This window comes from Somniosus microcephalus, chromosome 12 (assembly GCF_052327205.1).
Source record: "Somniosus microcephalus isolate GS21.2 chromosome 12, FLI_Smic_1.0, whole genome shotgun sequence".
Classification (NCBI taxonomy): Eukaryota; Metazoa; Chordata; class Chondrichthyes; order Squaliformes; family Somniosidae; genus Somniosus; species Somniosus microcephalus.
The window spans coordinates 87896017-87911443 of record NC_140998.1 but is presented as its reverse complement, the minus strand read 5'-3'; the positions used below and the strand labels follow the sequence as shown (position 1 = coordinate 87911443).

General features: G+C 42.7%; 1 protein-coding gene across 1 annotated transcript in view; it reads right to left on the bottom strand.

The window, feature by feature from the left end:
• daam1a (dishevelled associated activator of morphogenesis 1a) overlaps positions 1–15427 on the bottom strand; it is a 265075-nt gene that overhangs the window by 130767 nt on the left and 118881 nt on the right. The window contains exon 4 of the mRNA XM_086003291.1: positions 5776–5865. Within this exon, the coding sequence (XP_085859417.1) occupies positions 5776–5865 (90 nt within the window). The remainder of the gene's footprint in view (positions 1–5775; positions 5866–15427) is intronic.

The following is a 15427-nucleotide window of genomic DNA, read 5'->3' as shown; positions in this document are numbered from 1 at the left end:
ATACAAACTGACAGTTTGATCTACACCTTTGTTAATTATTCTGATTGATGACTTCAATTACCATGATAGTGATTGGATAAAATGCTGCCTAGTATATACCAAAAAAAAACCTGCACATACATAAGTGAAGGCTTGGAGAGTTATTTTTTTGGTTAAAAAAAACCCTCATTTCCCCTAACAATGTCAAGACTTGAGTCTGGAGAGGGAACTCTGAACAAGGCAGTTGCCTAAACAAGCAGAAACATTGAAGTGCCACAGGCAAAGGAAAGTTGCCATTTCTGACCATACCCTGGATACTGAAGTCAGATTAGAGGAGACAAATGGTCTGAGTATCTTACTACCTGCATAATGAACCTAAAAGTATATTATGTGAAACCGCAGAGCCTCGAGAGAGAGAGAGAGAGAGAGATATATATATAGTAAACTGACCTCCCGAATATACTGCCTTGTACAATGTGTGCTACCTGCAATGACTGCTTTTGGACAAATATGAAGAGATTTAGGCCGCAATTTTGTAAATGGATGCGGCTTGGGAGCGGGTCAGCTGGTTTCCGGGTTCCAGTCCCGCCCCCAACTGCATCCGGCCAACGGACATGATTTTATGCCGATTGGCCTGGTTAAGCCTGCCCTGCGGGCTTGCTGGCCAATGAAGAAGCCGGTCAGATGACATCATTTGATAACGCGTCATCTGCCAGTTTTCTTAAAGGGACCACGCACAATTTTTCTTTGACAGCATTGAGATGCTGCAAACACAGACAATGACTGTTCACAGGTAAGCTCTTGCACCCAGGCTCTCTAGTGACTCCCTCCTTAGGCTAGAACAGATGGCAGCTGCAGGTGAGGTTACAGAAGCGATCTGTCACTGGCGAGAGAGGTTCTCCCAATGAGGTGGGACTAGACAGCCAATTCAAAACTTGTTACCTACAGAAATGAGTAAATACATTAAAAATTATTTTCCCAACATTTTCTTACCTCTGAAACTCACCAGTGCACTATTGGATCCTTCACACCACTTCTGCAGCTGTCATCAATGCAGAAACATTACAGCAGACTCACAGCACACCACACTTACCTGGCATGGTGTCCAGACGTCAGGGAACCCAAAGCAGAAGTGGCAAAATTGAAAAAGAGCCTGTTTACAAGTGTCAAGTACCTGTTAACAGCCAGGTAAGTGGCTATAATCCACTTCTCGCCGCTAGGTGTCGGGTCCCTGTGCAAATCAGGGACCCGACACTTGGGAAGATTGATTGGAGGCGGGTTGACAGCGGGTTTCCTGCCCGCTGTCAATATTTGCGATTTTGACAGCGGTCTCACCTCCAGTCCCGCACTCTGAGGACCGGCAAAATTTAGGCCTTAGGCTCAGGACATATGTTCCCAAAAGGCTTACAAAATATCAGGATTTGGATCTTCTGTTTACCAGGCACTCAACTGCTCAAGAGTGCAGTGGGACAGGGGTAAATGCACTGAAGGCTGAAAATCAGCAGAACAGGGTGTTTGGGAGGGGATATAGGGCTAGAGGAGATCAGAGGTAAAATAAGGCAAGGCCAAGGAGAGGTTTGCATGCATGCATGCAAATGAGATACCACTTAGATTTTGAAATCATCTGTGATCTGCTCAGGAGGCGTGAAGAAGTGCATGGTGGCATAGTGGTTAGCACTGTTGCCTCACAGCGCCAGAGACCCGGGTTCGAATCCGGCCTCGGGCGACTGTGTGTGGAGTTTGCACATTCTCCCCGTGTTTGCGTGGGTTTTCTCCGGGTGCTCCGGTTTCCTCCCACAGTCCAAAGATGTGCGGGTTAGGTTGATTGGCTATGATAAATTGACCCTTAGTGTTAGGGGGATTAAATACGTGGGGTTACAAGGATAGGGTGGGATAGGTGTTGGTGTAGGGGTTACGGGGATCGGGTGGGATATGTGTCGGTGCAGGCTCGATGGGCCGAAATGGCCTCTACCTGCACTGTGGGGTTTCTGTGATTTCTGTGAAGATGGCATGTTGCTCCTCGTTACTTCCTTCCGATTCAAAAAGCACCAAGGATTATTTTAATCAAAGATTTTAGCATATAAATCAAAATAAATAGAAGCAGAGGAGGAATTTCAGAGTCAGCCCAAACCATTGATCTTTCTGAAGCAGACACCAAGACTTATATTAGTTGAACACACCTGTTCCCTTCTCAAATGATGCCAATAAATTATTTCACATAGAGGCAGAGAGAGAGAGAGAGGGTGCAAGTGAGAAAGAGGTAAACAAAGTCCCTAGGTCAGAGGTGTAAGATAGAGGTGGCACCCATGTATTTGTCACAGAATACAGAGGCTGTTGCTGTTGGTGCCCGTTAATAACTAGGCTGCAAAGCAAAAGATAGCTTTTGCTAAAAGCTAAATTTACCAGATCATGACTGGTTTGGATAGGCTAGACGGCAAAAGGCTGTTCCCACTAGTTGATGGTACAAGGACTAGGAGACACAGATTTAAGGCTTTGGGTAAGAGATACAGGGGGGATGTGAGGAAAAACTTTTTTATGCAGCAAGTGGTGAGGACCTGGAACTCGCTGCCGACAGAAGTGGTGGAAGCGGAGACACTCAGTGTTTTCAAGGGGAGACTGGATAGGCACTTGAGGGAAGTAAACTTGCAGGGCTACGGGGATAGAGCGGGAGAACGGGACTGACTCGATTGCTCTGCAGAGAGCCGGCATGGACTCGATGGGCCGAATGGCCTCCTTCTGTGCCATTATAACTATGACCATTTCCCAGCCACTTCAGATAGTGCTCAGCCTCTCTCAACTGATTCCATTAAAAGACTGGTACTACAACCAACTACAATGTTCTCTTATGCTGGAGGAATCTTTCTCCGAGTTGGAATGTTTGCAGTTCCTTTTGGAGGTGAATTGCAAACCCATATTTAAAGAGGTGGAACTGGTGCATTGCTCAAAGCCATCCTTGTCTTCAAAACCACTTTCCAGCACTTGAGTCATTCTAAGAGATGCACCCAGTGAGAAACAAAGACAACACTGTTGTTGATCATCACCAGCTGTAAAAGCTCCAAAACAGGATAAGCAAAATTCAAAGCCTGTTCCAGGCATGTATCAAAGCAAGTTTTAATTTTCTTTTTAGTTGAAAACAAAAACACTGCCCCACATTGAGAAAAATAATGGAGAAAACATTTAGCTGATTTGAGGCGAACACACTGACGAAAAAAAGTCAGCTGTTTGTACAAAATAGGAATAGCTAACTCACAAAGCAAAGAAACATCAAAACGTTTTTCTTCAACTGAAGAACAGTGGCACTGCTCAAGACTGGGGGAAAACAGAGGGCTGGTTCCAGTTCTTGGCTTTTTTACAGCATGGGAATTTTGGCAATTGGGAAAGAGATCACATGACTCAAGACTACAGCAAACAAAAGTCCCTAGTAGAAAACTATTGTGATTTTCTCCTGTTCAGCAATAAACCTAACGTAATGTATGTGGAGAATAAGTGAAAAGAGGAAGCTCTGTTCATTCTGCCTTTTGAAAGTGGGGCACTGTGAACATTTGACCTTAAAGACATGACCAAGTTTGATCTAGAGAGAGAACAATATCAAAAAATGTCAATGAAACATTCAAAATATGTCAAAGCTATTAGGCCAACCTTTCACATTTAAGCAAGTACGCCTCCCAGAAATAGAAAATGTGCTATCTCATTACACTAAATAGGCACTTTGCCTGCTTTCACCAAAATTTAATCAACACAAATGGAATGCTAGTTGCTATTTTAAATGGTTTTGTCCATTAAAGTAATTTATCAAGAGATATTTAACTTGATTACATTGTTATGTAGGACTTTGGTTGTTTCTTATTCCTCGCGCCCCCCCAAAAAAAAATTACCACCACTATCTCTTCCACTACCACCACCTCTCACTCCCCCTGTTCCAAGGTTGTTTTCAAAGCACCAGCACAACTGACTCCATCTCTTCCCTTCCCTTCCTCAACTTCTCCGTCTCCATCTCTGGGGATAGGTTATTGACCAACATTTACTACAAGCCCACTGACTCCCACAGCTACCTGGACTACACTTCCTCCCACCCCGCCTCCTGTAAGGACTCTATTCCATTCTCCCAGTTTCTACGTCTCCGCCGCATCTGCTCAGACGATGCCACCTTCCACACCAGTGCTTCCGACATGTCTTCCTTTTTCCCCAACCAAGGATTCCCCTCTACTGTGGTTGACACAGCCCTCGACCGTGTCCGCTCTATCTCCCGCACTTCTGCCCTCACCCCTGCCCCTCCCTCCCGGAACCACGAAAGGGTTCCCTTTGTCCTCACCTTTCACCCCACCAGCCTCCACATTCAACGGATCATCCTCCGCCACCTCCAAAGTGATCCCACCACCAAACGCATCTTCCCCTCCCCTCTCAGCATTCCGTAGGGACCGCTCCCTCCGAGACACCCTAGTCCACTCCTCTATCACGCCCAGCACCCCTTCACCTGGCGCCTTCCCGTGCAAGTGCAGGAGATGCAACACTTACCCTTATATCGCCCCCCCCTTCCCACTGTCCAGGGCCCCAAACACCCCTTCCAGGTGAAACAGTGATTTACTTGTACTTCTTGCAATCTAGTATACTGTATTTGCTGCTCACGATGTGGTCTCCTCTACATTGGGGAGACCAAACGCAGATTGGGTGACTGCTTTGCGGAACACCTCCGTTCAGTCCGTAAGGGGGACCCCGAGCTTCCGGTCGCCTGTCACTTTAATTCACCGCCCCATTCCCACTCAGACCTCACTGTACTCGGGCTCTTGCATTGTTCCACGGAAGCTCAACGTAAACTCGAGGAACAGCACCTCATCTTCCAATTAGGCACTTTACAGCCTTCCGGACTTAACATCAAGTTCAACAATTTCAGATCATAACCTCGGCCCCCATTACATTTTTTGCTTATATTTTATCCACATTTGTTTTGGCCCTTCCCCCCCCCCTTTTTTTTCCTCTCCCACATGGCAGCTGTCTCCCATTCTGCCCGAACATTTCACACCTAATCTAGAGCTGTCTTTTGTCTCCACTAGTCCTATCACCATCTCGTCTCGTTTTGAATACCTCTTAATGTCTCTTCACTTCTTTTGTTCTCTCCCAGCCCTGCCTTTCGATCTATTTCATTTCCTTTCCAGTTCTGAAAAAGGGTTAGACCCGAAACGTCGACTCTATTTTCTCTCCACGGATGTTGCCTGGCCTGCTGAGCTTTTCCAGCATTTTCTGTTGTTATTTCGGATTTCCAGCATCTGCAGTATTTTGCTATCGTGATTCCATCTCCTCTTTTCCTGGTTCTCTCATTATACGAGAATTAGTTACTTACAATGAGGAAGGTAATGCACTGTTCCACAGGGCAGATTAATAGCTTGACTTCCTATCTGGAAAATTTATATCATACCATTTGGAGTTGAAAAGGAGGGAAAGAAGTCAAACGGAATACAAATGCTACTGCACTACAAGGGGAGGAGAGAAAACACCGTGAGCTTCCTCTTCAATGCTATTCTCAGACACCCCACAACAGCCAGTTATGACAGCAGTAGAAACTTGGAACAATGCTGCCTCTCTATTCTCTTGCTGTTTTCTGAGTAGGATGAGAGAATGAAGAAAAGAAAGCAACATTTTTTTAAAAAGGAACACAAAAGTAATGGTGAATAATAAATATTCTTCCACTCATGCAAATCACGAGTGACAAGTATCCTCTGAATTCCGGTTCCTATACTTTCACCTTTGTTACTTTAAAAAAAAACAAGTTGTCCTCTTTTAAAGAGTATAATTTCTTACCTTTTTCTTACTGCAGTAGATCTGCCATTTCTTTTCTGCAGGAAGTGCAAACATGGCTTCCCTGTGTTTATCAGTAAGGTCAAGTTCATCCTAGGAAGATGAAATACAAAAGTTATGATCTTGGCAAACACAATATAACTATGTTTTAGTGCATATGTTGTCATTTATTACTATTACCAGTAAGCGTAATTGATATTAATAGTCACTAATTACAGGAAACTTTCGTTTATCCGGAAAGCTCTATCTACCAGCAAAATTCAGGAGTTGGTTCAGATAATTTTTTTTCTTTTCGTTGCTTCTTTTCTCCAGTCCTGGCTCTGCAAGCGTCTCTGTAGCTAAGCAACAGCTTCAGCTAGATGCTTGCAAGCTGCATCGACTGTTTTGAAGCTGTTGCTAAGCAACAGGGTTTGTTGCTTCACACGGAGCTCTGAGCTCCGTATGTTTTAAACATTAGCGCTGGTTTCTACGGCAGTTTTGATCTAACGGCACCAGCTCGGTCCCGTCGGTGCCGGATAGCAGAAAGTTTCCTGTATTTATATGCTGGGGTCTGGCTGGTGAAGTGGATTAGCACTTATCTTGTCACCTCTTGTACCTAGGTTGGAAACTGCCAAAACTGACCAAATTAAAAGTTTTTGTCCTCTCTGCTCTGTTAAAAGGTCCTGTGTAAAATCAACTTTTTAAATCTTAAACCTATTCCAAAGCCACAACGCAAAACATAATTCCACACAAATTGGCCCCAATCACTCAGAGAGGTCATATAAATAGCAGGTGTAAGATGAGTCAGGCTATTATAATTGAGAATGCACTTTTGAACCTAGGGTTTAAAGCACTTTTTTTTTTAAAGAGTAAGTTTTATGTTATATTGAACTTACATGGATGCTGATGTTGCAGGCTGAAGTTTTATATTGCACTAAACGGAACTGGAGGTATTCGAAACAGAAGCTGCTGTTGCAACAGTAGAAAAAAAATGTTCTATTCCCGGTCACCAACACCGCCACAGCCACATTTAGTAGCAAACTGTACAATCCACAATGAAGTGGAATGAACGTTTCAATATCTACAAAATCCACAAAACAAAATCTTGGCTTCTCAGTAGCTCCATGCATATAAGGTGTTATTATGCATGCGATTGAGCCTGCAATTAGGAGGTTATCAGATTTTATCCCTTGTCTGCACAAATTTAGCAGAGCTAAGCCAAGCCAATGGAGATACTTAAATGGGTGTCACAATCCCCAGGCTTTGGGAAGAGGGAAGAAAACAGCTGGTAGTCCAGCTCCTCATCACTATTCAAAACCTCATAGCATATGCTCATGTGAGGACATGATTGAAATGAGCTGTGAAACTCTCTCTTCAATTAACCTGATAATACTCACTATCTGCACTCACTCATGAAGAATACCCAATTGAGTGAAGTACTGAGGCAGTCAGCAAACATGGGGTGTGTACAGGGGGGGGGGGGGTGCGTGTGTGTGAGGGGGGGGGGGGGAAAGAGAGGGGGGTGTTTGCATGCGAGGGGGGAGGGGGTGCGTGTGCACGAGGAGAGGGAGGAAGAACGACCAAGGAAAGGAGAGGAATGAAGAAAAAGAAAGAATTTTGGCCAGAATAATAGGATATATCTTCAAGTAGCGATATGGGCTCATTAATGTCTGCCTGCGCCACCAGAACAGAGGTGGCCTCAATTTAACATCTCACCTGAAAAAGGGTGCCTCCCAAAATACTGAAATATCAGCTTAGATTATGATGGAAAAGCCAGAGTGACAAATATATTGTAAAAGTCTCCCTTAATTCACAAATCAGTTTTCTATTAAATGCAGTGATATAATTTGGTTCGCTTTTCACAACAGAACACACAATTTGACTTAAGCCAGCACTGGATATTTTACCCATTCTTACCTAGGATGTTTGTGTCCAGGAAAAATTTTATTACTTAGTGTCAAGGCAACCGCAAAATACTCAACAGCTCAAGAACAGCAGGGATGTCAAATCTAATTTTGCCACAATGGGTGATTCGTAACAGCACATTCTGGTGTATTTAAACACAACTTAGCTGTGTGACTGACACAATTAAAATATTGAAGTAATTTTGCTGCCACTGCATAATAAAGTTATTATAATATCCTGCAAGGGCTGGGGAAGTCAGTCTGAATAGTTTATTTCCAACACCAACTATGTGCATGTTAATTCAGTTCTTCACAGTCAGTAATGATTCTCAACCAGCCTATCACTTTTTAAATACAAAGTAGCAAAATAATTTAGCAATATTAGTCATAGTTTGTTTTTGCTTTTTTTGTTAAAAATAGCATTCTGGTGGGGTATCAAAAGGCTATTTTCTTCTGGTCTGGAGCCAGAAATTTGCAAGCACGTTAGACATTTTTTTTTGTTGTTCCTTCATCATCGCTGGGTCAAAATCCTGGAACTGTGGGATTACCTTCGCCACACGGATTGCAGCGGTTCAAGACGGCAGCTCACCACCAGCTTCTTGAGGGCAACTCGGAATGGAAAATAAATGCTGGCCTTGCCAGCGACACCCACATCCCGAGAATGAATACATTTTTAAAACAGCTCCTGTTAATCTGCAAACTTCCCTCAGCAACAGCAATTAACTTAAAGATTTCCTATTGGCAATACTTTGACCTGCTGTCTTAAAGGAACAGGCGTGGTTAAACATCGTAGCAATATAATAACATTGTGCATAATGTGGCATAAACAGAACTATAAAATAGTACATTGTGACTTATGAGCAATGTTATGGGAATCCACACACACACACTCTTCCTGTTGATCTTTCCATACATTATTTTAACATTTTCCAGGTAAAAATGTTCATTTAAGTTGAAATAACCAAACACAGTTCTAGGTATCATCAGTGTGGAGTTAGATGATCTCAGAAGTTACAGCAATTGGAGTAGATTTCTCAGAATGGTTACAGTACAATAGGAGGCCATTCGGCCCATCGAGCTTGTGCCAGCTCTCTGCAAGAGCACTTCAGCTAGCCCCACTCCCCAGCCCTTTCCCTGTAGCCCTGCAATTTTTTTTCTTTCAGATACTTATCCAACTCCCTTTTGAAAGCAGTGATCGAGTCTGCCTCTTACCCCCCTTTCAGGCAGTGCATTCCAGATCCCAACCACTCGCTGCATAAAAAAGTTATTTCTTACGTCGCCTTTGGTTCTTTTGCCAATCACCTTAAATCTGTATCTTCTGGTTCTCAACTCTTCTGCCAATGGGAATAGTTTCTCTCTATCTAATCTGTCTCGACCCCTCATGATTTTGAACACCTCTATCAAATCTCCTCTCAATCATCTCTGCTCCAAAGAGAACAACCCCAGCTTCTCCAGTCTATCAACATAACTGAAGTCCCTCATCCCTGCAATCATTCTCGTAAATCTTTTCTGCACCCTCTCCAAGGCCTTCACATCCTTCCTAAAGTGTGGTGCCCAGAATTGGATAAAGTACTCCAGTTGAGGCTGAACCAGTGTTCTATAAAAGTTAATCATAATTTCCACATTTTTGTACTCTACACCTCTATTTATGAAGCCCAGGATCCCATGTCTTTTTAACTGCTTTCTCAACCTGCCCTGCCATCTTCAACGATTTGTGCACACATACCCCCAGGTCTCTCTGTTCATGCATCCCCTTCAGGATTGTACCATTTAGTTTATATGTCCTCTCCTCATTCTTTCTGCCAAAATGTATCACTGCACACTTTTCTGCATTAAATTTCATCTGCCACGTGCCCGCCCATTTCACCAGCCTGTCTATGTCTTCCTGAAGTCTATCACTAGCCTCCTCACTGTTGACAATATTTTCAAGTTTTGTGTCATCTGCAAACTTTGAAATTGTGCCCTGTACACCCATGTCCAAGTCATTAATATATATCAAGAAAAGCAGTGGTCCTAGAACTGACCCCTGGGGAACACCACTGTGTACATTCCTCCAGTCCAAAAAAACCACTCACCACTACTCTCTGTTTCCTATCACTTAGCCAATTCCATATCCATGCTGCCACTGTCCCTTTTATTCCATGGGCTTCAACTTTGCTGGTAAGCCTATTAAACATAGAAGATAGGAGCAGGAGTAGGCCATTCGGCCCCTCGAGCCTGCTCCGCCATTCAATGAGATCATGGCTGATCATCCAAATTCAGTACCCCGTTCCTGCCTTCTCCCCATATCCCTTTAGCCTTAAGAAATATATCCAACTCCTTCTTGAATATATTTAATGAATTGGCCTCCACTGCCTTCTGTGGTAGAGAATTCCACAGGTTCACCACTCTGAAGAAATTCCTCCTCATCTCAGTCCTAAATGGCTTACCCCTTATCCTTAGACTATGACCCCTAGTTCTGGACTCCCCGGCCATGGGGAACATCCTTCCTGCATCTAGTCTGTCCAGGCCTGACAGAATTTTATAGGTTTCGATGAGATCCCCTCTCAATCTTCTAAACTCCAGTGAGTGCAAGCCCAATCGACCCAATCTCTCCTCGTACGTCATTCCTACCATCCCAGGTATTAGTCTGGTGAATCTTCGCTGCACTCCTTCCATGGCAAGAACGTCCTTCCTCAGATAAGGCGACCAAAACTGCACACAATACTCAAGGTGTGGTCTCACCAAGGCCCTGTACAACTGCAGCAAGACATCCTTGTTCCTGTACTTGAACCCTCGTTACGAAGGCCAACATACCATTTGCCTTCTTAACCGCCTGCTGCACCTGCATGCTTACCTTCAGCGACTGGTGCACAAGAACACCCAGGTCCCTTTGCACTTCCCCTTCTCCCAATCTATTGCCATTCAAATAATAATCTGCCTTCCTGTTTTTGCCACCAAAGTGAATAACCTCACATTTATCCACATTATAGTGCATTTGCCATGTTTCTGCCCAATCACCCAACCTGTCCAAATCGTACTGGAGTTTCACAACATCCGCCTCACAGTATACCCTCCCACCCAGCTTTGTGTCGTCTGCAAATTTGGAGATATTACATCCAATTCCCTCGTCCAGATCATTAATTATTATTAAACATTATGATGTTGCATTTTGTCAAACGCCTTTTGGAAATCCATGTAAACTACGTCAACTGCATTACCCTCATCAAACCTCTCGATTATCTCATCAAAGAACTCAATCAAGTTAGTTAAACATGATTGCTTTCCTTAATTAATCCACACTTGTCCAAGTGACCGTTAATCTTGTCCCTGATTACGGTTTCTAAAAGCTTCCCCACTACCGATGAAACTGACTGGCCTGTAGTTGCTGGGTTTACCTTTACACCCTTTTTTGAACAATGGTGTAACATTTGCAATTCTCCAGTCCTCTGGCAGCACCCCCATATCCAAGGAGGATTGGAAGATTATGGCCAGTACCGCCGCGATTTCCTCCCTCAATATCCTCGGATACATCCCATCCGCTCCTGGTGATTTTTCTACTTTAAGTACAGCCAGCCTTTCTAGTACCTCCTCTTTATCAATTTCTATCCTATCAAGTATCTCCACTACCTTCTCCTTTACTATGTCTATGGCAGCATCCTCTTCCTTGGTGAAGACAGATGCAGAAGTACTCAAAGGTGCAAAGTGGCCCAGAAAAATCTAAGTTAGGGATTACAAGGAGAGGGAATAAAGACCGTCAGCCAGGGTTCCTCTGCTGATTACTGTCCAGCGACTCATGGTGTGCACAGGTATCAGGTGAAAACAGAACCGAGTTGAGCTGTGATACCACTTTGTCAGATGCGGTGCCATTTAGGCTCACATAATAATTTGGGTTAGGTAATGGAGGGCGTTCAGCACTGATGGAACCATACTTCAGAAAGTCAGCATCTTACAAAAAGGGAAGTGGAAAAATTGTCAAATTTAAATGGGACAAACTTGCACCAAGAACAATGAATTTTATGAGTGAAAACTTGGGTCTCATTTTTAATCCTGCCACCATTTTCCTTCACAATACAAGTGACAAGTTTTATTAGAAATAGCAAAGCTTTTGTGGGACCCTTGTAGCAATTTGCTCATCCTTGGGATCTGTCACCACTTAATTCACTCTTTAGAAAACAGAAAAATATTAAACAGCAGACCACAGAACAGATGCATAACATATTATCCAGTTGATCTTGAACAGCTGTTCTGATGTAATTACAGTAAAACAAATGCCCTGCTTGAAATCCTGTCATTCAGCTAAACAAAGCAGGCACTTCCTCCCAATCTACTTTGATTTTAATAATAAATAGAAGCATTAGTAAAGCGTCTACAGAAGTGCAATGTTACCCAACAATTTCATAAATTGGTTAACACCAAAATCCACATTTTGGAATAAAGCACATTGTATAATTGATGTTATAGTACAGCTGTCTGAAGTGAATGCTGTAGCTACAGGATACATCAAACACCCAGATAGCTGTCTCCAGCTAAGTGCAGACGTTTGTATGGAAATGTAATCAATTACTGAATTGGATAAATTATGTGTTATACATTGTACATCAACATCCCACACAATGAAAGGAATCACTTCAACACAATGTCTGTTCACAAGTGTACATGACATGCATTTATAGTTCAAGGATAGTTTATCCCAGCTACCTAAAGCTGTATCCAATTAACTTGGACCAGTTACAAAATTACAATATCGTAATTATTTCATGTCGAAATATTAAAAATCTATTCAATGCTACAGATGGGGAACCATTATAATTATAGATTCATTTTCTAACAGTAATTAAATAAGCACAGCATCAAAATGAAAAGCACTATTGCAATACATTTTTACACACATTTAAATGTGAAGCGTACTGTTAACTGCTATCTATTCCAGACTACTCCTTCCATTCCATAGACCTCTTGAATCCGATCATCTCCTGCTGCTTGAACTCTTTCCCACGTCTGTTCCATTTTATTAGTATTGCCTTTTTTCCCTCAGTTTAGTCTGTTCAGCAATTTGTCTATCCTATTCAGTCGTTCAGGTTCCAATAAGACTATAGCTGCTTGTCGTTCTCATTCCCCTCTCAAACAGGTGAACAGTAAGTCATTTAAACCAGTATACTTGAGTAGTTGTTCCAAATTACCTTAAGAGTTTTACATTAACAAAGGCTCAGTCATTTGAGATTAGTGAGCCAAAATAATGCACTACGATTCCATTTTAAATCCAGTTTTCGTTACAAAATATGTATAATGCAAGCAATATTCTGCAGCATATAAAATAAATGTGAAGCTGTCAATTCATCAAAATAATTATTCCTCACTGTTATGAGCACACGTTCTTTTAAGCAGAAATATGGTGCAGGAAACTCGTTTAAACGGCACCTAAATATCCGGAATTCTCTATTAACCGGCAAAATTCATACTCCGAAAACAACACCTCAATAACTGGAAATGTTGCAGAGTCCGAGTCTCCCGTGGTGGCCGAGTTAGTCAGTGGGGGTAGTTCTCCAAACTGCCACTACTCGGCTTCTTGGCGCTGTCGGAAGTCATTAGAGTTACGGATTACCCTCAACTGGCAGTACTGTACTTAATCAAGCATCTTCCACCATCCATTTAACACAACATTCTGTAGGTGAGTACCCAATTACTGTATACTACACATTTCTTGATTTTTTAAATTTTTGTTTGTTAAAAATAGCCTCGGTAGATAACCCTCTCCGTCATCCAGAATTTTTAATCAACCGGCACCATCCCGGTTCCGTCGGTGCCGGATACCAAAGAGTTTCCTGTATATAGTCTAATTTCTTTAGAATTTTAGAATTAGGGCAGACTTAAACTTAGCATATTGCTCAAGCACTGGGGTTACAGCTACATTGCCTCTGGAGGAAAAAAATTCTCAGACTACACTGTCAGCTTAGGTCAGTTGGGAGCGCTCTCACCTTCAGGCAGGAGGTTGAGAGCTCAAGCCTCACTCCAAGACATCAGCATATAATCTAAGGTAACATTTTAGTGCAGCACTGAGGGAGTGTTGCACTGTCAGATGTGCTATCCTCCAGATGAGATGTTAAATCAAGGCCCAACATGTCTGTTCTGATGGTTCAGGTTCAAGCAGATATTCAAAATCAATTGCACTATTCAAAGAGAAGCAGGGAGTTTGTCCCCTACCACCGCCACCAGAAATATATTAATTGGTCATTTATCTCACTGTGGTTTGCTGTGTGCAAAACACTGTCATGTTTGCTTACATTTCAGTGATTTTTATTTTCTTATTCATTCTCAGGATGTGGGATTCGCTGGCAAGGCTGGCATTTATTGACAATCCCTAGTTCCCTTGAGAAGGTAACTGAGTGGCTTGTTAGGCTACTTCAGAGGGAACTTAAGAGTCAATCACATTGGTGTGGGACTGGAGTCACATATAGGCTTGACCGGGTAAGGACGGCAGGTTTCTTCCCTAATGGACATGAACGCACCAGTTAGGTTTTAATGCCAAAAGCTTCATGATCACTTTTATTAGTACCAGCTTTTTAATTTCCAGATTTTGTTTATTTGTTTTAAAGTTGAAATCAAATTTTCAAACGATATAGTGGGATTTGAATTTATGTTGTCTGGATTATTAGCCCAGATCTCTGGATTTACTAGTCCAAAACAACCTGTAAGGATTACATAGGATATACAGCACAGAAACCGGCCGTTTGGCCCAACCAGTTCATGCCGACGTTTATGCTCCACTCGAGCCTCCTCCCGTCTTTCCTCATCTAAATCTATCAGCATAACCCTCTATTCCCTTCTCCCTCACATGCTTGTCTAGCCTTCCCTTAAATGCGTCTACACTATTCACTTCAACCACTCCCAGTGCTAGCAAGTTCCACATTTTCACCACTCTTTGGGTAAATAAGTTTCTTCTGAATTCCCTATTGGATTTCTTGGTGACTATCTTATATTAATGGCCTCTAGTTATGCTCTTCCCCACAAGTGGAAACATTCTCTGTATTTACTCTATCAAAGTTTTTCATAATTTTAAAGACCTCTATAAGCTATTATACCCATCTAAAAGTAATTCATTGTGTAAAGTGCAAGTTGGTTTGTTCTTCAAATATACAAGTTATTTTAACACAGAAGTTAATAGTTTCATTTAAACTTTTGTGGAATGATGTGTAAAGATGATGAAGGAATAATAATAGATATCCAAGTCAGGATGGTGTGGGGCTTGGAGATGAACGTGGAGGAGATGGTGTTCTGACAACATTGCTGCTCTTGTCTTTTTTGGTAACAATGGTCCCAGGGAAGGGAGGTGTTGTGGAAGTAACCTTGGTGAGTTGCTGCAGTGCCTCCCGTAGATTATATATACACTGCAGCTACAGTGAACCATTGATGGAGGGGGTCAATATTGAGTCGATATTCAGTCTGATGATGGGGTGCCAATCAAGTAAACTGTGTTGAACTTAGAGTGTTGAGGCTGCACTCATTTGGAAAGTGCAGAGTATTCTCACACTCCTGACTAGAGCCTTGTAGATAATGGAAGTTTTGCGGGGTCAGGTGGTGAGATACTCATCGCAAATTACCCAGTCGCTGCCCTGCTCGTGTAGCCATGGTGTTGATATACACATGGTCCATGTGATCTCCTGGACTGGTTTTGATTGCCTGAGGGGGTCAGAAAGGAATTTTTCAGGAGGGTTTTTTTTCCCCTCTTATTGGCCCTGGGTTTTTCTGCGTGGCGGTATGTTATTCAAGGACTAATGCGTCTGTGAATGGTA